General features: G+C 40.6%; 2 protein-coding genes across 3 annotated transcripts in view; one reads left to right on the top strand and one right to left on the bottom strand.

The window, feature by feature from the left end:
* hacd1 (3-hydroxyacyl-CoA dehydratase 1) overlaps positions 1-9,856 on the top strand; it is a 9,916-nt gene extending 60 nt beyond the window's left edge. The window contains exons 1-8 of one of the 2 annotated variants that reach the window (XM_047156396.2): positions 1-104; positions 2,590-2,707; positions 3,329-3,347; positions 3,442-3,530; positions 4,477-4,598; positions 5,943-6,121; positions 6,661-6,762; positions 6,854-6,985. The exon at positions 1-104 is cut by the window's left edge and continues 60 nt beyond it. In XM_047156396.2, the coding sequence (XP_047012352.1) occupies positions 1-104; positions 2,590-2,707; positions 3,329-3,347; positions 3,442-3,530; positions 4,477-4,598; positions 5,943-6,121; positions 6,661-6,722 (693 nt within the window). In that variant the 3' untranslated portion in view covers positions 6,723-6,762; positions 6,854-6,985. Of the gene's footprint in view, positions 105-2,589; positions 2,708-3,328; positions 3,348-3,441; positions 3,531-4,476; positions 4,599-5,942; positions 6,122-6,660; positions 6,763-6,853 lie in introns of both variants that reach the window. The other variant, XM_017472987.3, reaches the window with a different exon arrangement.
* Position 9,857: 1 nt separating this feature from the next.
* LOC108268179 (collectin-12) lies at positions 9,858-20,558 on the bottom strand. The gene is made up of 9 exons (XM_017472988.3): positions 20,060-20,558; positions 18,723-18,773; positions 17,170-17,292; positions 15,627-15,713; positions 14,457-15,500; positions 13,282-13,764; positions 10,992-11,134; positions 10,674-10,783; positions 9,858-10,589 (listed from the first exon to the last, which is right to left on the bottom strand). The coding sequence occupies exons 1-9, from the start codon at positions 20,067-20,069 to the stop codon at positions 10,442-10,444; spliced, it is 2,199 nt and encodes a 732-aa protein (XP_017328477.1). The 5' UTR covers positions 20,070-20,558; the 3' UTR covers positions 9,858-10,441.
* Between the last annotated feature and the right edge of the window lie 637 nt (positions 20,559-21,195).

The following is a 21,195-nucleotide window of genomic DNA, read 5'->3' on the forward strand; positions in this document are numbered from 1 at the left end:
GAGGACGGAGCGCTCGAGGAAAAGGAAACGAACAACAAAAAGCGGACGAAGAGCATTATTGCCACAGCATGGCTCATGTTCTACAATATCGCCATGACCGCCGGGTATGTATGGGTTCAACTGTTTACAAAACAGTTGTGTTGTTGTTGTTGTTTTTGCTCTCTTTATAGTTTAAGCGTGTGTTGCTGTTTATAGTTTCATAACGCTGTAACCGTGTATGGTCAACCCCAGTAACCTACAGAGCGAAGTGAACTGAGCCAGATCGGGTCGCATGGAAGTCCTGTCATTCAGAGGCGTTTGACTTTGTCGAATAAGCAGTGTGAGGGAATAAACCGGGTTTTTTTTTTTTTTTTTTTTTAATACTGGGGCCGCCCGTCCGCGCGCGCGCCTCTGTCTTGCCAAATACGGTGTCTGGTGCTGCGCGAGCGTCATTCTCCATCAGTGCAGCGCGCGCGATAAGTTTAGCCGCATGCTGACACCGGACTCTTCATTCTGACAGAGCAGAAAGTTTCAGAATGCACGTGTTAATATCGCGTATATGCATTAAATCCTCCCTGTGGCGAGGCAAACTGAGTGCCCTTTCTCTCCAGAGTGGCCAGGAGACGCTCTAGAACTAACAGTGCAGACCGTCTGATGGCTACAGTGTTGGCTTGCAGTGTGATAAAACAACAACAACAACAACATAGTGACTAGAATTGGGTCGTGTTGTAAAATTATGATGATAACTATTTGGTAGCACTTTTCATGCTGAGTCCAAAATCTCAAAGTGCTTCAAGGGGTAGTTCACTCAAAAATGAAAATTCTGTCATGGGTTGCTCACCCTCATGTCTTTCCAAACCCATAAGACTTTCGTTCATCTTCGGAACACAAATGGAGATATTTTTTAATGAAATCTGGGAGATTTCTGTCCCTATTTTTACAATCCAGTAACCAAAACTTTCATAAAGTTAAACACTAGTGGTTTAATCCCAGTTTTATGAAGTGATGTGTGCGCAACAACCCCCAATCTATAATGAAGTCTTTATTCAAATGGAGGAATAGAAATCTCCCAGGTTTCGTTAAAATGCCTTCATTTGTGTTCCGAAGATGAAGGAAAGTCTTGTGGGTTTGGAACGACGTGAGGGTGAGTAACTGATGACAGAACTTTTCATTTTTGGGTGTGAACTATCTCTTTAACTTGTAAAAGATTAGAAGGTCAAATTGAGCATTAAAGGTAAATATATTCATCAGTGGACTGGTTTGAAAATGAATCATAAACAATATGCACTCTATGGCCAAAAGTATGTGGACACCTGACTATCTTTTTCGTATTCTCCAAAGTGTTGTCACAAAGTCGGACGCACACAATTGTACAGAATGTCTTTGTATGCTGTAGCATTAAGATTTCCCTTCAGTGGAATTAAGAGGCTCAAACCTGTTCCAGCCTGACAATGCCTCCCGTGCTTAAAGCGATCTCCATGAAGACATGGTTTGCCAAAGCTGGAGTGGAAGAACTCGAGTGTCCTGCACAGAGCTCCGACCTCAACCCCGCTGGACACCTTTGGGATTAACTGGAACACCGACTGCACCCCAGACCTCCTCACACATCATCAGTGTCTGATATCACTAACGCTCTTGTGGCTGAATGAGCGAATCCCCACAGCCACGCTCCAAAATCTAGTGGAAAGCCTTCCCAGAAGAGAGGAGCGCATTATAACAGCACAGGGAGACTAAATCTGGAACGAGATGATGCTTAAGTAATGCACAAAGCACAAAGTTTTGGCCATATAGCATGTATGTGCACCAAGATAAAAGGGGCAGGGACTATGAATAGTATGATTTTATATATATATATATTATATATTGAGGTTTAGAGTATTCCTAACTTTCTCTGGAACAATATTGCAAAGTTTAGGGGGGGGACTTAAGAAAAACATGTTCCACGAGTTCAGCTTTTGAGATTAATCGCAAGCCAGCCTGAGCTGAACTTGACCTGCTCGGATGTCATTCACTGCTTCAGGAGATCAGCGAGATACGCTGGAGTTAACCCATTTAAGGCTTTAAACCTAATAATGTAGAGTCATATTTGTTTTATATGACCCAAGCTTGCAAATCATCTGATTTATCCTGATTTTCAAAACATTTCTAGTGCGCCTACATAATATAGAATTCGCAGCTACAGAAAACTCTTAATAATTACAAATCAGTTTACAAATCCCATATACGCATAGGTATTATGTAGCCCTATAATAATGTCTGACAAAAATCTACAGCATTTTACAACTGCACTGGTTTAACATGCGCAGAGAGTTGTTCTTGGTGAAAAGGCTGTAACATTATGAGCTTTTCACCACATTTTGTGCAGCCAAATGAACTCCTGTGAGCAACCTTGGGTGAACTATGACCCGAACCTTAATCCCAATGGTAGAACATACCGAAAAATCATTTAGAGCATACACAACTACTTTAAGAATATGTCTGTGATAATTCGGTAATAACACTGCTATCATGTGTAATAGAGAGAAGTCATGACTATCCATCTCTGCATCCATTTTGCAGAGAATAAATATTACTTTATAAAGTATATTAAATGTAATATATGTGATCTAGGTGGCTGGTGCTGGCTGTTGCAATGACTCGCTACTATTTCCAGAAAGGCACACATAAGGGCTTGTACAGAAGTATAGCACGGACACTTAAGTTTTTCCAGACCTTTGCTCTTCTGGAGGTAAGTGTTTTCTCTTGTTTTCCATCCATCCATCTATCTATCTATCCATCTATATATTCGTCTGTCTTTCTTTCTTTCCGTCTTTCTATCACTCCAGCCCTCTCACTGCCTCTCTGTGTTGTTACGGACAGAAATGTCTACTAGACAGCCCATACAGGATTTTACGTGATTGTTGTGACCAAAAACGCTTGATTTTTCAAAACTTGCCTTGCAAAACTTGCAGAGCTTTCCTGTGCTTTAGTTTTTGCGGAACCCTACTTGAATTGGTGAAAATTGCAATCGCGTGTAATTGTCTTTCGCAGTGATGTCTCCTGGTAAATGAGACCTTTTAGCTGTACTCATGTTGAATGTGCGTTGTGATGACATCACACGACGCATCTTGGCTCAAATCTGTGGAAAAATCTGCAGCAATTTTGAACTAATTCAGGCTCATAAAAAATATTCCGGCGTTTGCTTGATTTTGCGTTCATTTCTGCGGTCGCGAAATTCAGGAAATCCTGCAGGGACTGACTAGAAACGTTCTCCTATATTTCATCTAGTCATGTATGTTTTTCTCTGCTTTTAAGTTTTTATTTCACCCCATTGTTTCCCTTTCTGTTTTGTTTCCATCCTATATGTCAGGTTGGGCACTGTGCAATTGGTATGTACTTTCCAACAAACCCAAGCCTTTTAATATATGCTGTATGGCTGTCGAGGAGTAGCTGACGGAATGTGTATGTGTTTGTGTTTCGCAGGAATTGTTCGGACATCTGTGATTGTGACTGGGGTCCAAGTAAGCTCTCGAATATTCATGGTTTGGTTCATCACGCATAGTATCAGACAGGTGAGTGCAGTCGTGGAAACTCAGATAACGATGTGAAAGTGCAGTGTTTTCAGGATTATTCACTGAGGATGCTCAGGCTTGTTGGGCTCAGTAAACCTACACGATTATTGTTTTCTACTATTGTTATCAAGTTTCAAACCATTTGAGTGATCCACACATTTTTAGTAGAAATTGCTCCAGTGGTGCTCTACTTTTGATTAGCTATTAGCCCGGTTGTGTGCAAGTAGTCAGGTTGAACCCAGTGACTTTTTTGTGGTGGGAAAAAAAAAAAAAAACATTTCTAATACGATATTCAATACAATGACACACTATTTAGTACATTAGCATGCAGTTTGGGGTATAGTCGAGATTTATTCACAGATAAGTATGTAAGTGCAAACCCTCTGGAGCATGATTTCCACTGCTGACCTTTTGCTAAGAGTCGATTTTATATTGTTGAATGTTTTCATTTTGTGCTCAGTTTTTATGCCATTTTTGAGGATACCGGAAACAGCATCTTTACGATCAACACACTGTTGTAATGTTTGTTGCCATCAGGCTCCTTTAACCCCCCCCCCCCCCCCCCCAGTTCAGATTTCATCTAGGCTAATTAATTAAACAGTGCGAGTCCTGATTATACAGTATATACATCTGATAGAACAAAGACTTAAATGCTACCTGTACATTTATTTTTTAATCGTCCCAATTAGCACAGTGTGGCTATCATATTACGAAACCATACATTATTTATACCAACTGTAATGTTGCCATCTGAATCCTGAATAGATGTCACAAACAAGGCGTTTACTATATACAGCACTGCCTAATAATAAACATAGAAAATGATTTTTATAGTAAGGAAATAAAATCTATATATATACTCTCGTGTATATATATATATATATATATATATATATTTGTTCAGAGAGGGAGTCATTACTAACTACTGCTACATTTTGCTTCTTAGGTCCAGAATCAAGAGAGTGTGATCTTGTTTTTGGTGGTGTGGACAGTCACTGAGATCACACGTTACTCCTTCTACACTTTCAGTTTGCTTAAGCATCTGCCTTACTTCATCAAATGGGCCAGGTACAAAAAACTATGCATGTCAAGTATAGTAAATGTAGTTATTTTTGTTTAGAGTACAACATGCAAAGCTAATTGTATATACGGTTATGTTGTTAATGCAGTGTTTAGTTGCGAAACAGATGATGTTAAAGCATCTTTACGCTATACTCATGTAAAATTTTACGTTCTCTTTAGTCTGTTTAAACAAATCTAACGTTTTAAAAACTTTTTCTTTTTCTTTTATTTTTGCAATGTTTAACATAGCATAGGTCGTTGGCCTGTTCTGATCCAGATTTATATAATATACGCACGTTGTTTTATTACTAAAAGAATTGAAACTCATTTTGAGTTTTATTAGCACATACAGCGCTGCCTTGGAGGCAACATATATGCATTATGTATGCTGGTATCTGGGGTAACACATGTCCTAGGTTTACTTCAAATGCTGAGGATGTGTTTGTGCTGTATCTTGGTCAGGTCTCTTGTGAACGACTCATGATCAGCTGCCCCTGTTTTTAGGAGTGACTGTTTTGGGCACTGGAATGCCTGTCCACTATTAGCATCCATTCACTACATGCGTACAAGGTTTTGTCCTTCTCCGCAAGACCTTCCTCACCTTGTGCCACAAAGTCCAGATTCTTTAAACATTATACAGCCTAAATATAGAGAACTATAATTAACATGCACTGCCGCTACCAAAGAATCCCTACACAAGAGGAAATGTCATGTTAATCCGAAAATTTCTTATATAATAGGTTATAATCAGTTATGAATTACCGGTATCTCCTACGCTGTATAACCAATCCCACCAGGATCTAGCAATTTTCCGATCGCAGATATGAACGCAAAATCAAGCAAACTATACAATATTCAGAAGAGCTTGCGATTTTTAAAAAGTACCCTAGTTTCTCCGCTGATTTGGGTGTCGTGTGACATCATTACAACGTGCATTCAGCCAAAGCCCACGTCCACGTGCGTCGAACATGATTACAGCTCAAAGGTCTCATTTACCGACTGCGAAAGCCCGTGCAAAACAATTCCATACAACTGCAGTTTCGTCCGTTCAAGTAGTTTGAAGCCGCAGCAAAATCAAGCAATTTTGGCCGCAACAATCACAAAATGAAATCCTGTACGGACTGTATCACACTTCTGTCCTGTAGAGGTCAGCTACAAGAACTTAAGTATAATGATAAATCGTATAATGTTAAACTTCACAGATTACAGTGTGGACTACATCACAGATCCTGAGCAACACAGTTTGTGTATCATTCAGCAATAATATGTAGCCAGTCGATTCCTTTTGTGGAAAAATTGTTCTGAAGATATAATCTCACTAAAATTTTTCATGTTGTCTCTGACTTTCAGATATAATATGTTCATTGTGATGTATCCCTTGGGCGTGATTGGTGAACTGATGACCATATATGCTGCTCTGCCATATGTTCGGAAAGCGGGCATGTACTCTTTAAGACTCCCAAACAAATACAACGTCTCCTTCGACTATTATTACTTCCTCATCATTGTAATGCTCTCCTACATCCCATGTAAGAATCACTCACCCATGCTCATTCATAGGACTATGTCTAGTGATTCAGTTGAAATGATGAAAGCTAACCGTGGAAGTCTGTTGTAGGTGCTGAAACATGCATCAAGAGCTCGGAATTATAAGGTTCTACCTGATTTGTGTGTGTTTTTAGGTTATTTCTATGCCACTTAATTCACCAGTTATGTTTGTATCTGATTTGGCTATATCAAGGGTCATAATTCTACCATCACTGTCTTAAAGTCAGGAAATTGTCTCCATATGTTTGAGTCTGAAAAGATGTACGAGTGGTAAATTTGGTATGTTAGTATGTTTACGCTTGAAATATAGACCGCAACACTGCTTTGTTTTCTGAGTGCAAAAGTCAAACCAATGTGAACCAGGAAATCATCTGGATTTGTTCAGTCAGTTTCTAAAGATCTACTCATCGAATTTGACCACACTCTTAAATGGGGTATTGTGGTGTATAAAGTTTTTGGGTTTCTTTTTTGGAGCCAGACGGTCGATTTTTTTTTTCTTTCTTTCTTTCTTTTTTTCTAGACTATCTACTTAATCTGAGCACTAAATTACACAAAGGCACACCCTGCAAAATATTGATGTAATGCCTAGTACACAGTAATGTCCCTCCTATTTCACATTCAGGTTTGATTTTTCCACATACTCCTATTTTCATATTTACAGCACAGTGATATTTTGTATCCTAATGTTTATCAATTCATTCTTTTTGTCTTAGTGTTTCCCCAGTTGTATTTCCACATGCTGCGTCAGAGGAGAAAGGTGCTTCATGGGGAGGTTATAGTAGAGAAGGATGAGTAGAAAAACACCATACCGTACCGACCACCACAGCAATCAGTTAATGCTCAGACCTCTATACAGTGGAGAAGAGTAGGTAATATCAGACCGGATGATCAGCAACCCCACATACAAATTGCAACACATTGGAAATGCTCCAGTTCCCAATCTCTATTATGACCACTCTTCTGTTATTGAGAACTGGCTGCTCTTCACTTGGATGGAAATGCTCCCAGTATTCCTGAACACCTCCAAATTACGATCAGTTAAAAGCAGTACAACTTCCGGGTGTGTTTCACGTGATTCATCACAAGAAGGACTGCCTCTGGAATAAACTTCCATCTATTTCGGATGACATCTTTTGTTCCCTCACATCCTCTTCTGTAGTTTCTAGTGTTCTGCTCACCTGTAATGGATTGAATCTCATTCTGGATTAAATCTCTAGTTTGGAATAATCTCACCCTTCACTGGACTCAACCTCATCTGTATTTGGAATGTAGCCAAGAGTGAAGAAATGGCGACGAAAGGGTGAAATGGTCATTTGCTGATTACTATGAATGCCATTTGAAAGTTTTGAACTGGTGTGTTTACTCAAGAAACACCGGTAACATTCGTGCGGGAAAGGTTTTTTATTGTTTGTTTTTTAAAAAAAAAGATTTTTATGGGTCTCACCGTTTTAGAGATTGATTTTACAGCATTTCAACTGTGAGACACATTGTACGTTTAGCAAACAAAAAAAAAAAACAGGGTCTGAGTCGGTTTTCTCAAACCTGGTGTGTTATGTAAGGAATAAAACACGATGGAGTATGGATTACACGAACATTATGAATGACGAGGTTGCGTAACACCATCACCACCACATTTTCCAGTAAAAGCACATCCCAGGGTGTTTTATTTCTCTCATACAACAGCGATTTGTCAATGATTACATTTTTGTAAGGAATCAAAACACATTCAGAATATCTTTAAAGTTGATGCTGTAGAAAGTCCACGAATCAAGATTTTTTTTTTCTTTCCTGTTATCACTTGCGTTACAGCAGCCACAAACAGCCATCCCCTCACCAGCCTTTCCATTTTCTTATTCTTTAATTGAATTACAAAACAAAATCAGCTTGCCATTACTGAGAACCAGAAAGTTCAATGTTACAAAGTGCTGACACCAGAGATTACTTTCAGAAATGTTAAATAAACATCTCCATACAGAAGGTTTCACCATATCAATGATTATGATCATTTTTCTTTGTTAAATAACATGGTGGGTTTTTTTTTTTTTTTAACCCTTTATCAGTTTATTAGTCTTAGATTACGTGGAGCACCTGTCATACAAATCCCTGTGAATGAGCTGTTATTATAAAACATAACCATATTACAACGAGCGCATTAATATAATCCTGTGCTGTTAGAGAAAGTAACTACACTTTCTGACCAATCAGATTTGAGAATTTCGCCAGGCTATGGTATAAATTTCAAAATATTTTATTATCGGAATCTTCTATGTCAGCAAAATTTTGTCCAGTTTCAGATGCTTTTGTTTCAAATGTATTTACATGAGCCTGGTGTCAGGGTAAAGGGGGGGAAGTGTCGCAAATGTGTGTGTTTTTTTTTTTTGTTTTGTTTTGTTTTTTAATACTTCGACTGCACTACGACTCTGTGTTTCTTAAATGTTTACATCAATAACTGGGGTTTCAAAATTGGTGAGAATTGTTCAGAGATAAACCGAAATGGAACAGCTAACGGACAGATCGGCATGATCTCACTTTTGCAAATTTATACACTCACACTTTCAGATTCTTAAGGAATTGAGGCAATAAATCTGTTCTGAGCCCTGATTAGCTCTGTCAGTCTTCATAGCATGGTGTCATGGTGTTGTGTTTTGGTTCATTCCATGTCACCTTGTGTTGACATCCATCACAGATCTTGTAACCACTAAATCAGAAGATACACAGTGACACATATACAAGTTTCTGTGGTTATGTTTATTGAATGGAACGAAAATTGTAAATGTGCAACAGCCCGTGCCGGCCGTTTTGTTTTCAGATTTTCTTGAAATTTCAGTGTTATAAATGATTCGATTGTGTCTAAAGTTGTTTTAGTCATGGCCGACAACTCAGCAAGACAAAATCAGAATCTCACAACAAGCTCTGAACCGCACAGTATCTAAATAACATGTAGCACGATTACTGCCATAAAATCACTCAATCAACAAACCTGATATTCATAACTCATTTACATTAGGCTTAGAAGACAAATTTGAGATATGCCATTGCATACCAGTGTTATTTCTCCATATAACCTTACTCATGCCATAGAGTACATCTAATACCCCACAACAAACAATAACACCAACAACCGAGTGTTATCACAAGACCGCACCGTTGTATGATTTGATATACGAGACCACCCGGGTTCATGGCGAACATGGTCTTAAATTTATTTTATGAAATTACTTTTTGGTTTTCATCAGTGCACAACTTACTGTTCTATTGTAATCCAGTTTCACTCTGATTCTGACTGAAATGGCTCCAAGAACTGTGATGATTAGGTCTGGAGTTGAAACCTCATAAAAGAAATAGCATGGAAAAAGATGGCATGGAATGTTTGTTTTGTTTTGTTTTTTGTTGTTTTTTTTTCTTTTTCATTTTGTTTTTGTCTTCTTTCTTCTTTTTTTTTTTTTTAAGAAACAACTTTGTTGAGTAGGGTCTGTCTCTAAGGTGCTACTATTACATTATTTCATTCTTCTGTGCAGCTGAGGAGAAAACGGACAGGAGTCAAAGGCAAAGAATACGAAACGAAGTGGAATGACGATTGAAAAATGTGAATACTTAAGAAAATGTTCATTTAAATAAGTGCACTACAAGTTTTTAAGTGTATTGAATAACCATCGTGATAATCAACTGGAATAGGTTAATAAGGAAGAAACAATAAAAATGACTATGACAATGCACTGATGGTGTATAATGTTTAATTACTTTCTTATCACATCGATAATAACTGTTGAAATACGCAGTTAATCATATATTTTTAGAAGAATGAACAAACATGATAGAAATTACATCCTTTGTTCTATTATTTATTTATATGTAGAAATGTGTGTGTGAGACAAAAGGGGGCATATATAAAGAAATGGCAGATTAGGACAAGGTGGGGGGGGGGGGTGTAATAAAACTATTCAAAATTATATACATATAATAGTAGAAAATTCCATAGAGTACTGAAATGCACATGAATTTGCTTCTTTACACCTGTTTAGCTCACAGCTGAATGTCAATGGCTCCTTGATGGTTATGAACTGACTGTCCAGGAATGAGACCAATATGTAATGTCTTGTAGAGACGAAGCAATTCACCTTGTGCCAAACACTGCAGCTTACTACTTCTACTACGTGGTCTTTCCTCATTCGTTGTACCTGCATCAGGTCTACTTGTCAAAGAGAGCCGTCTATCTCTGACACAAGCTGCGAGGTCATTTGACCATATTTTATCTGTTCACCGAGATATACTGTTGCCGCACTGTTCCATTGTCACAGAGTTCAACTGTTTACCGCCCTCTCGCAGATGAAACCGAGCTGGTCATGACAGTAGAAGTCGTTCCAGTTACCTCCAGTAACAAGGCCTGCGCAGTCCTCTCCTTCATCATGTCCATGGCTCCAGTTATCAGGTTGGCCAAGCCCCCATTTCCTACACACACACAAATGTAGCCCACGTCCTAAGGCTACGCCCCATCAAAAAATAACGCGTACACAAACATGCACATATACTTACTTAAACGTAGGCTCTGAGCCGTCCACCCAACGCCAAACGTTTTCTTTTTGTCGATCTGACAATCCCAACCAGAAATAGTCTCTTCCGACTATGTGAAGTTGTAACCAGCCCTGAGGATATAACGCATGATATGCTGTAACATACCGTACCCGTCACCATTTAATAGCTCCTGCATACAGTGTCTACGCTGCATATTTATCTATACCAGCAAAATGATTCTGAAACTGTAGACGTTTAAATCGCTTTCTTGTTTTCTCAGTTGTTGTTTTTTTTTTCCTCCCCACCTCAGATTTCACCGACTGTGAGTTCTCCTCTCACCTGTTCTTCATTATCATTGATGATGACCATGGATGAAGACATGCCATTGCACTTTTGAAGAGCGTTGTCAAAAGTAAGCTTTTCAGTAGAGAAGAAGTAACAGCTGTTTGTGAACCGTACCCAGTCAGCAGGGCAGCCAACTCCTATATAACAAATACACACACAGCTCTGATGTGGGTAGAGTATTTACATCAGTGTCTTTTCAAACCACCCATCGTGACAGTACCAACTAAACTGATTGTGTCTTAAGATGTTTCATTTGAAAGGAAGGAAGTAGTAGATTGTGTGGGTGTGTTTATGTGTGTCTATGATTGTGATGCTTAGTAATTTTAGTAAATGTGTGTAATTATGTCTGCTTGCCTAATCACATGAAAAAGTAGGTACTAATTCTGTCTTTTTCAACACATTTGGATTGGATATCGGGATAACTAAACAACATTCTAGAAATATTTTTCAATTATTTTGTAAACTCTTAGAAAGCGTTTAGAGTGACCTAACTGTAACCGGAAATTAAGTAACTGCTCAATCGGGGAAAATATTTTTATGACAGGAAATGCTCAATTCAGCTAGCCAAAAGAACATAAAAGCATTCCTCTTAACTATAAACTTGTATCAATCTTCCACAGAAAACTGCATGAACTATGTGGTAGCTGAGGACCATTAAATCACAAAGGATGGTGGGTGGGTTTTGATCTGGACTTCAGCTGAACCTCCACTGAGATCCTGACCAAAGTTCTTTTTCTTGCATCAATGTACATTAAAGGTCCAGAGTAATATTTGTGTCAGCCCCATGACTGAGTCAAATATCAATTACATTCTCTATAGCTTTCTTAACTCCCATAAAGAATTCAAAGGAAATTGTGAAATGGGTTATCCTTTGCAACAAGGCACCTCTAAATATTTATCAAACATGAATTAAATCGTAGACTGTTTTCAACTTTGCAAATACATTTCGTACAACCACAGACAGTGCAATTGCAAACCATGGCATATATCAACATGAAGACTGATAGTCAAAGGGACAGTTCTTGGGCTGTAGTGCTAGGTGGATTTTGCCAGGCTCCTCAGTAAGGATACACTGGAGACAAAATCCAGGAGAAGAAGAAACTGAAGCAGGAGGAAGTGACACTCAAACTTTGCCACAGGGACTATGCCTTCATGCCTTCAATCAAAAGTAGAAGGAGGACTGATAAAAGTAAAAGGACATAGAGAACTTGGGCTAATGTAGTAAAAGAATGCCAGCCAATTGCACTCGGCTGTACACTATCTGGCCAAAAGTATGTGGGCACCTGAACATTGCACCCATATGTAGCCCTTCCCCAAACTGTTTACCCACAATGTTGGAAGCACACAATTGTATAGAATAAGTTTGTATGCTATAGAATTGCAATTTCCCTTCACTGGAACTAAGGGTCTCAAACCTGTTTCATCTTGACGATGCCCCTGTGCACAAAGTGGAGTCCATATAAGACATGGCTTGATATGGAAGGTTGATGTGGAAGAACTCGAGTGGTCCGAGTGGTCTGCACCCTGACCTTAAGCCCACTGAACACCTTTGGAATGAATTGGAACATCGACTACACACCAGGCCTTCCCACTTGACATGCAGTGCCCTCCAGTAATATTGGCACCCTTGGTAAATATGAGCAAAGAAGGCTGTGAAAAATTGTCTTTATTGTTTAACCTTTTGATCTTTTGTTTAAAATAAATCACAAAATACTCTACTCTCATGGATTTTTATTTTTGTGAATGTTTTTAACAAAAGATCAAAAGGTTCAACCATTTTTCACAGCCTTCTTTGTTCACGTTTAGCAAGGGTGCCAATATTAGTGGAGGGTCCAACCTGTAAGTGCCAAACCTCAACAATTATGTTATGGCTGAATAAGCACAGATCACCACAGTCATGTTTCAAATTTATTGGAAAGTCGTCCCAGAAAATGGAGTCTGTTATAATAGCAAAGGGGTGGACCAACTCCATGTCAGTGCCCGTGGTTTTGGAATGGGCACATGTGGGTGTGATGGTCAGGAGTCTATATATTTTTGGCCATATAGTGTAGTTGGGATATAATAGGGAGAAAACCACTGACTACCATAGATCCCATCAAAACCAACAGCATTGAAATTCAACAAAGCAGGCATTATCTAGATTTGTACAGTCTCAATGGAGTGAGATTGAACTAATGGCATGAGACTGAGCAGTTAAAAATAACTAAATTATGTGCAATGAATGTCAAAATCTCTTTTCTTCAAGTGATTTGTCATGGAACCACAAATGCGTGATGTGTCTCACCTGGCAGAGATCCCGTAGCAACTAGTGATGAAGTACCTTCTAGTGGAGCAAGTATCGTTGGAATTGGTGTAGCTCTGCCTGGCAATCCTGGTGGTCCTGGGATTCCCATAGGCCCTGGTGGTCCCATGTGTCCTGGGTCCCCGACAGGACCAACTGGACCACGAATACCTGGTGGTCCTTGAGAGCCCAGGGGCCCTGGCATCCCATCTCTGCCTGGCAGTCCAGGTGTGCCAGGATCTCCTTTTGTGCCTTGGGGTCCTGCACGGCCTCCTGACCCTCGTGAGCCCTTTTGTCCTGGGCTACCACGGGGCCCTTGCATACCTGAGATACCTGAAAATCCAGGAGGGCCAGCGCTTCCTTTTTCTCCATGAGCACCTAGAACACCTGCCTCTCCTTTATCACCTCTCTCCCCCTTCTGACCAGCAGGACCAACTGCACCAGGTAGGCCCTTTTCACCACGGGGACCCCTTGGACCAGGGGGGCCTAAAACAACCATAGAAGAAGTATTGAACTGGTTGTCCAGAAGATTAAACATGTATATGTAATTGTGATCCAACGACTGAATGGAGGACCACCAGAGTAGTGTCCTTCAGAGCTAGTGGACTATCCCTTTTTGCTCAATTCTTTTCCAAGTACTAATAACGCCCTTATCTCATGACTGTGACCCCATGTGAGTATCCTATAAAAGAGCCCCACCTCACGCTCATCTTCTATGATCGATAGGAAGAGCATCAACAAAGAAGAATGCTACAGTTTGGTGATGTCAGTGGGTCGCCGGCTTGACGATCAATCAGTTATTGCTCGCAAGGGATATGCAACCAAATATTAAGTGTCATTTACTTTCATTTACTTTAAGACTATCTGTTCCTATACTTTTGCTCACCTAAAAATTGGGTGTTCTGCCACCAAAATTTTGATCCATCATCTCAAATTCACCTTTGATCTCAAACCCAGATGTCTTCAGTGTACTGTATAACAAAACCAAAAGAACTGGCCTGGCCATTTCAATACTTTTGGAGAGGACTGTGTACGATTATTTTGCACGTGTTTCAAAGCGAGTGCAAGTGCACGTTTTTGTCCACCCAACATTTTGTGGTGAGATATATTTTAAGGTATAGAATGAAAGAATGAAAGCTCTGATACTGTATGAGTGTCTGGCCTGCATAATTTCATACCCTGCAATACTGTAAAATTGGTGATGAGCTGGGAGTGCTTGCTGTCCACAAGCTTCATTTCCTCCATGATCATGGAAAGACTGCTGACTTCTTTGTCTAGCCGTGCCGAAAGATCATCCTGCTGGGACTTTAGAGCAGACCCATCTGCCTGTGTCTCCGTCAGAGTCCTGTTTAAATTCAGCAGGATATCTGAATGTTGTCCCACTGTCTCCGAGCAGCTCCGCAAAGCACCGAGTTCTCCGTTCACTCCCCCTAGCATCCAAGTGGTATAGCTCATGATCCCTGTGACCCTGTCAACATTTTCTTCTGCTGCATCCAGCTGTTCCTCCATCCTATCAAAGCGAGAACTTGTTCGGCTACCATAATCCTGCTGCTGTTCCTGTAGCTCTCTTAGGTTTGCTGCGTTACCATCGCTGTGTGTGCTAATGTTGACAATTTGACTGGAGATGCTACCTAGCTGCATGTTTACCTCCCGTAGTCCCTGTGCAGTGGACAGAACATAGGTTGATGCATTAAATTCAACTCTTTCCAGATTCGTGATCTTTTCCCTAATCCAGTCCTCAATGCCGCCCACTCGCTGCGTCTCCCTCTGCACGGTTAGCATGTCACTATAGACGCTCTGCATATTGGTATCTGCTGCTTCCGTCGTGTGCTGCAGCGCTGCTGTGATAGTGTCCTGCTGCGTTTGAGTGAAGTTGAGACGGTCGATGGAAAGCTGTAGCATGCGCTGTGCGTTGATGTGCGTCTGCAAGTTGTGTTGAAGCCGTGCAGTGTCCTGCTGCAACACAGGTGTGTTTGCAGCTACAGAAAAGAGTGTAGCATTAGCAGAATGCAGAGCGCTGGCATGGGCATTTAGCTGTGAATGCAAATATCCCTGCAGCGAAAGCACATCTTGTGATGAGGCTTGGAGCTGCTGCAGGACAGCAGCGTTGCTGTTGACGGAGTCTGAGCAGGCAGCTAGCTTTTGACGCAATTCCGACAGCGCAGAACGAAACACCTGCAGCTCGCTGGAAGTGTTCTTCAACTTCAAACCAGACTCGTTATCTAAGAAAGGGCATAAGGGATAAAATGATGGGAAGCATTAGACAAGAGAGAAATTTGGCTAAAGGATTACGTAGCCTCTAGAGAATTTAAAATTCTGTATGCAATTTTTATTACTTTGGAACTTACTTATCTTTCGTACATCTGTCTCCATAGCACTGATTTTGCCCTCATAATTGTGCATTCCCTTAGAAACGCCATCCACTTTCTGAACCACTAGAAGAAACGTTCAGTGAAATTCAACCGATTAATCGTCTGGATGATTGGAAACATTTATACGATGATCAGGAGGTTGGACTTTATGGTTTCACAATCGTCGCTGTAAACTCAGTTCCATTGTATTATGATGCACAGTACTTTGGTTACTTGTTTTTCATCAGTTTGAGACTTACGGTATAAGCCAATATTGATCACGGCTAAAAAAAAAAATAAAAAAAAGGACTGTTTATGCAAATAAATATCTAGGTCTACATCAGTATTTCGATGTAGCACTTGATCATTTGATGTTACAAATCTTAATAAAATTTTGAAATACTATGTAATACAGATATGTATCCACATACAATAAAAATTTCCAAACACCACAAAGCAGAAACATACACATCATACAGATTGCACTAAAAAAAAAAGATTCAAATAGTGTTTTGCCTGGCTTAAACACTACATAGCACGGAGAAAGGGCCAAGTCCTAATGGCTTTGATCTTTGCGCCAACTATTAGTAGTCAGTCTCTCTCTCTCTCTCTCTCTCTCTCTCTCTCTCTCTCTCTCTCTCTCTGGTCTTTCTCTCTCTGTCACACACACACACACACACACACACACACAAAATAACAGTCACTAGCCAAACTGTTGTTAAAGAATATGGGACCATCTGGAAACTAGGAGAACAGACAAAAAAAAGGTTTACAGATACACTTAAGTGAGGGTGTTCAAGTATTATGGTTGTAGACACACACACACACACACACACACACACACACACAAAACACACACAAATCTGTGGTTACAACCACTACAAAAAAACAAACCAACCCAGTTTCCATGGCAATCAAACAGCACTGAGTCCTTATTCTTGGCTGGAATAAGACCCCACACAAACTCTGCACATGACCTCATTCACACACAAACAATTGGAACTTGTACTAATATAAACATGCCAATAAAAGTGGAACAGCCTTCCAAACAAAATACATTAAACAAATCAACTGAGATGAGCCAAGGACTATGAGATGAGCTAAACCCGGGGTCACGCTGTACGATTCTGGCCACGATTTGGTCATCTGAGACAAATTTCGAGAATCCTAAAAGAGTCCTATAATCCTAGGCCGAAATCCGTGGTCTTCGATCTCTAGTTTGACGTGTTCCCAGGCAGGATCAAATTTTTCCTGGCCGTGTCAGAAGATTTGAGGCGCGGTCCTGTAGTACTCCGTACGAGTCTCCTTACCTGCGTCCGTATTTCACGTCTCGACTGCCGTACAGTCCGACATTAACGACAACCGAGATCCTACAGTGTGACACGGCTTACAGCGGGGATCGTGTTCGTACAGTCCGACAAGCAACGGTCACAAACGACTACTAAACATCCCACAGTGTGCACCCGGCTTCCGTCACTCTGTAAATGTAATCCAAAAGATGAAAAAGAAAGCAAGGAATGATCATGTGTATGCCTGTTACCTTTGTAACCGAGTACAGCTACAGCAATGATGAGGAAGATGCAGAGAACGTAGAGCAGGCCTATAGCAGCCTTCAACGCCCACTCACTCTTACACTTAGTGCACTGAGTTCCCTCCTGAAAACCTGCAATCAGATGCATGACCTTTATAAGTCACCTTAAAACATAATCTCTGCACAGAAGAGAAAATAGACCTTCCGGCACAAACACAAACGATAGAACACTCAGGCCACCTAATTGCTGGCTCTTTTCCTGGGTACACTTCATGCTTCCAGAATGGTGTTTCAGCCCTCCACTGTGTGCATTCACGCTGTTTTGGTTCATGTTTAATATAATTTTTTCATTAGAGGTGTGGCAGCCTGGGAAAACACTTCATACGCTGAAAGTCTGACATGTTTTACTATTTGAAACTCTGACAACTACAGGTTTTCCTGAATGGAAATATTTTCCCATTCGATTTCTACGTCTCTGAAAAACATCACTGTCTAAAAGCCATTACTGGATTGTAGGGTTGCATGGTACTACGGTAGTATCACGATACTAAAGCTTCACAATCCAGCTGATGCCACTGTATTTTTTAAGCGGTAGCATCGTCAATACGGTAGTAACGTAAGTAATGTACGCGCGGAAGTTAATACTATACTACACTCAAACTGCACATCCCACTGCTTTTACAGAATACTCAAAGGTTAGTGATACGGCATTAAACCTAAATTCTTCACCTTAATCTTTAAAGATTTCCTGTTTGCTAGTAAGCGAGCTGACGCTACGCTAACGCTACGCTAACGCTACGCTAATAATACAGTTTGCCATGTTTGATAGTAAGCGAGCCAACGTTCCAAATTTTATGATTTGTTTTGGAGTTTGTTTCCAAATTCAGTTATTTATTTATTCCTAATGTCGTGTTAACTCTTCGTACTCTGAGGTCAATTTCCGTTTGTATGATTTCACTGCTCTACGGAAGGATAGATGAAACATGTGGCACATTGAATTAGCTGCTTGTATGACTGTTTTGGAGTTTTTCCAATAGCCGGTTATTCATTCTCGTTAATAAAGTGTTCAGAGGAAAATTCAATCTGTCTGTTTTCATGTATATCTACGGTATGTATTTCTGTAAGTTTGGTTCATTTTGTAGAATTATGAATTAACACAATATTGTATGGCGTCGTGATACTGCTTGATATCGTGATACTTCAGCTGGTATAGTATCGTAAGATATGTTTATGGTATCGTGACAACCCTAGTGCTAGTCCAATGAAGTCATGTACAAAAATGGTGAATGTGAGCAAGCAAATCGTACACAGTTGCATTATTAAACAGATGGACTGTCGGCAGAGGACCTATTGTTATGGGATGTTTGTATTTACAAGATGTAGCAGCATGGCTAAGTATCAAACACATGTGCAAATAGTGATCACCAATGCCTCTCTGTGTGTTTTCAATATATTTAATTGAGATATTTCTGAAAGAGCTTTACAGTGTTTTGAAGTAGCTCTAGTTGTAACGGTATGTAAATGGATTTAAAGGGTTGTATTCATAAAGAATGAGCTCTTACCAAACCTCTTGTATCCAAATGACTGGACGTCCTCTTCTTCAGCAAACTCGTCTGAGAGAGAGAGAGTGTGCATGAGAGAGGGAGAGAGTGTGCATGACAGAGAGAGGGAAAGAGTGTGCGTGAGAGAGAGAGAGAGAGAGAGAGAGAGAGAGAGAGAAGGAGTGTGCGTGAGAGAGGAAGAGAGAGGAGAGAGAGTGAGAGGGAGAGAGGGAGTGTGAGAGAGTGAGAGGGAGTGAGAAAGGGAAAGAGTGTGTGAGAGAGGAAGAGAGAGAAGGAGAGACAGTGAGAGGGAGAGAGTGAGTGTGAGAGAGAGAGGGAGTGAGAGACAGAGAGGGAGAGAGAGAGAGTGTGTGTGTGTGTGTGTGAGAGAGAGAGAGAGAGAGAGAGAGAGAGAGTGGGACAGGGAGAGAGCGGGAGATAGAGAGGGAGAGGGAGAGAGAGAATGTGTGTGAGAGAGAGAGAGAGAGAGAGAGAGAGGGAGTGAGAGACGGAGAGAGAGAGAGTGTGTGTGTGAGAGGGAGAGAGAGTGAGAGGGAGTGAGACACGGAGAGAGAGAGTGTGTGTGTGAGAGGGAGAGAGAGAGTGAGAGGGAGTGAGAGACAGGGAGAGAGAGAGTGTGTGTGAGAGGGAGAGAGAGAGAAGGAGAGACAGTGAGAGGGAGAGAGTGAGTGTGAGAGAGAGAGGGAGAGGGAGTGAGAGACAGAGAGGGAGAGAGAGAGAGAGTGTGTGTGTGTGTGTGTGAGAGAGAGAGAGAGAGAGAGAGAGAGAGAGAGAGAGAGAGAGAGAGAGAGAGTGGGACAGGGAGAGAGCGGGAGATAGAGAGGGAGAGGGAGAGAGAGAATGTGTGTGTGAGAGAGAGAGAGAGAGAGAGAGAGAGAGAGAGAGAGAGAGAGAGAGAGAGAGAGAGTGGGACAGGGAGAGAGCGGGAGATAGAGAGGGAGAGGGAGAGAGAGAATGTGTGTGAGAGAGAGAGAGAGAGAGAGAGAGAGAGGGAGTGAGAGACGGAGAGAGAGAGAGTGTGTGTGAGAGGGAGAGAGAGAGGGAGAGAGAGAGGGAGAGAGAAGGAGAAGTGATAAACAATACAATCCATATATTATTCACATTCACTCTGTCACAATAGTCATTACACAGTAACATAGATTCTGTCTCTCAGTGCTACTGGTGAATCTCCTACTGCGGCTAAATCACAAAACATCACACAATGAGCTGTCAATTTCAACCAGATGTTCTACAGGCGCGCGCGCGCACACGCGCACACACACACACACACACGCAAACACACGCAAACAACTAAGAAATATAATCCTGTGTGTGAAATAATGTGACTTGTAGCTCACCTTTCATCATCGCGCTCCACACCACACACAATTCAGCAGATTCCGTCTGTATTATTAATAATAATAACAATAATAATAATAATAATAATAATAATAATAATAATAATAATCCTCTTAGACCGAGCGTAAAATCCCCTCAGTGGAAGAAACAACAGAAACAATATTCCATCGGTTTTCACTTCTCACAGTTCTCCTGGTGTTACACTGTTGACACAGAGTGTGTGAAGTCCTCTGCTACTCGTCCCGAGGCTTAAAAAGAAGAAGAAATGTTTTGAACGACTCTTTTAAACGACTCTTTTAAACGACTCTTCAGTCATTCGAGTCGAAGCACCAACGAGAATTTTTAATCTGCGAACTGAACTACAACCAGTTGGACCAGACTGGCTATACTGTGGGAATTTCCAGAACTTTCGTGCTCAACTCTGAGCATTTCTAATATTTCAGATAGAAAAAAAAAACGCCTCTATCACATCTCAGGTCCAGAGCTCGCCTCGCCGGGGTACTGCGCAACAGGGTTGCCAGGTATGCAGAAATAACGTTAAATAGCACCACTAACAACAAACCACCCCACAACCCGCCTCAATGGTCAGTAAAACCAAATAAATACACAGTATTGTGTAGTAAAACCACGCATTCATCCTAAATAGGTTCAAGTCCTAAAGTGATCTCGAATTATTATATAGTATAGCTTTGAGAAAGAGTAGTACAGAGCTAATAGTCAGCCCCTCTGGGATTCTCCGGAAATGGAAATGAATAAAATCACAGAAATTCTGCAAAATTCAGAGGAGCTTGCCATTTTTAAAAATTACCACAGATTTTCAGCAGATTTGGGCCAGGATGCGTCATGTGACGTCCTCACAAGGCGCATTTAACCAAAGCTCTCTTCGATTCACACACGTCAAACGTCAGAACAGTGAAAAGGTCTGGTTCGAGTAGTTTTCTGCAAAAAAAAAAAACAAATAAACAAAAAAAGCAAAAAAAAAAAAAAACTCAAGTTGCATCGCAAAATTTTTATTTATTTTTTTTAATTCACAGCAAAATCAAGTGATTTTGGTTGCGACAATCACAAAAACAACTCTTCGAAATCCTGAATGGCCTGAATAGTGAGAATGGGGCCAAGAGTACCTCGAGTGAAA

The sequence above is a fragment of the Ictalurus punctatus genome, chromosome 7 (assembly GCF_001660625.3).
Source record: "Ictalurus punctatus breed USDA103 chromosome 7, Coco_2.0, whole genome shotgun sequence".
Classification (NCBI taxonomy): Eukaryota; Metazoa; Chordata; class Actinopteri; order Siluriformes; family Ictaluridae; genus Ictalurus; species Ictalurus punctatus.

Excerpts from the sequence above, each read along its gene's own strand:
- LOC108268179 (XM_017472988.3), bottom strand. Across the intron at positions 13,765-14,456 it reads CAATTTTACAGTATTGCAGG|GCCCCCCTGGTCCAAGGGGT; the intron begins GTATGAAATTAT and ends TGGTTGTTTTAG. Across the intron at positions 10,590-10,673 it reads GGCTCAGAGCCTACGTTTAA|GAAATGGGGGCTTGGCCAAC; the intron begins GTAAGTATATGT and ends GTGTGTGTGTAG.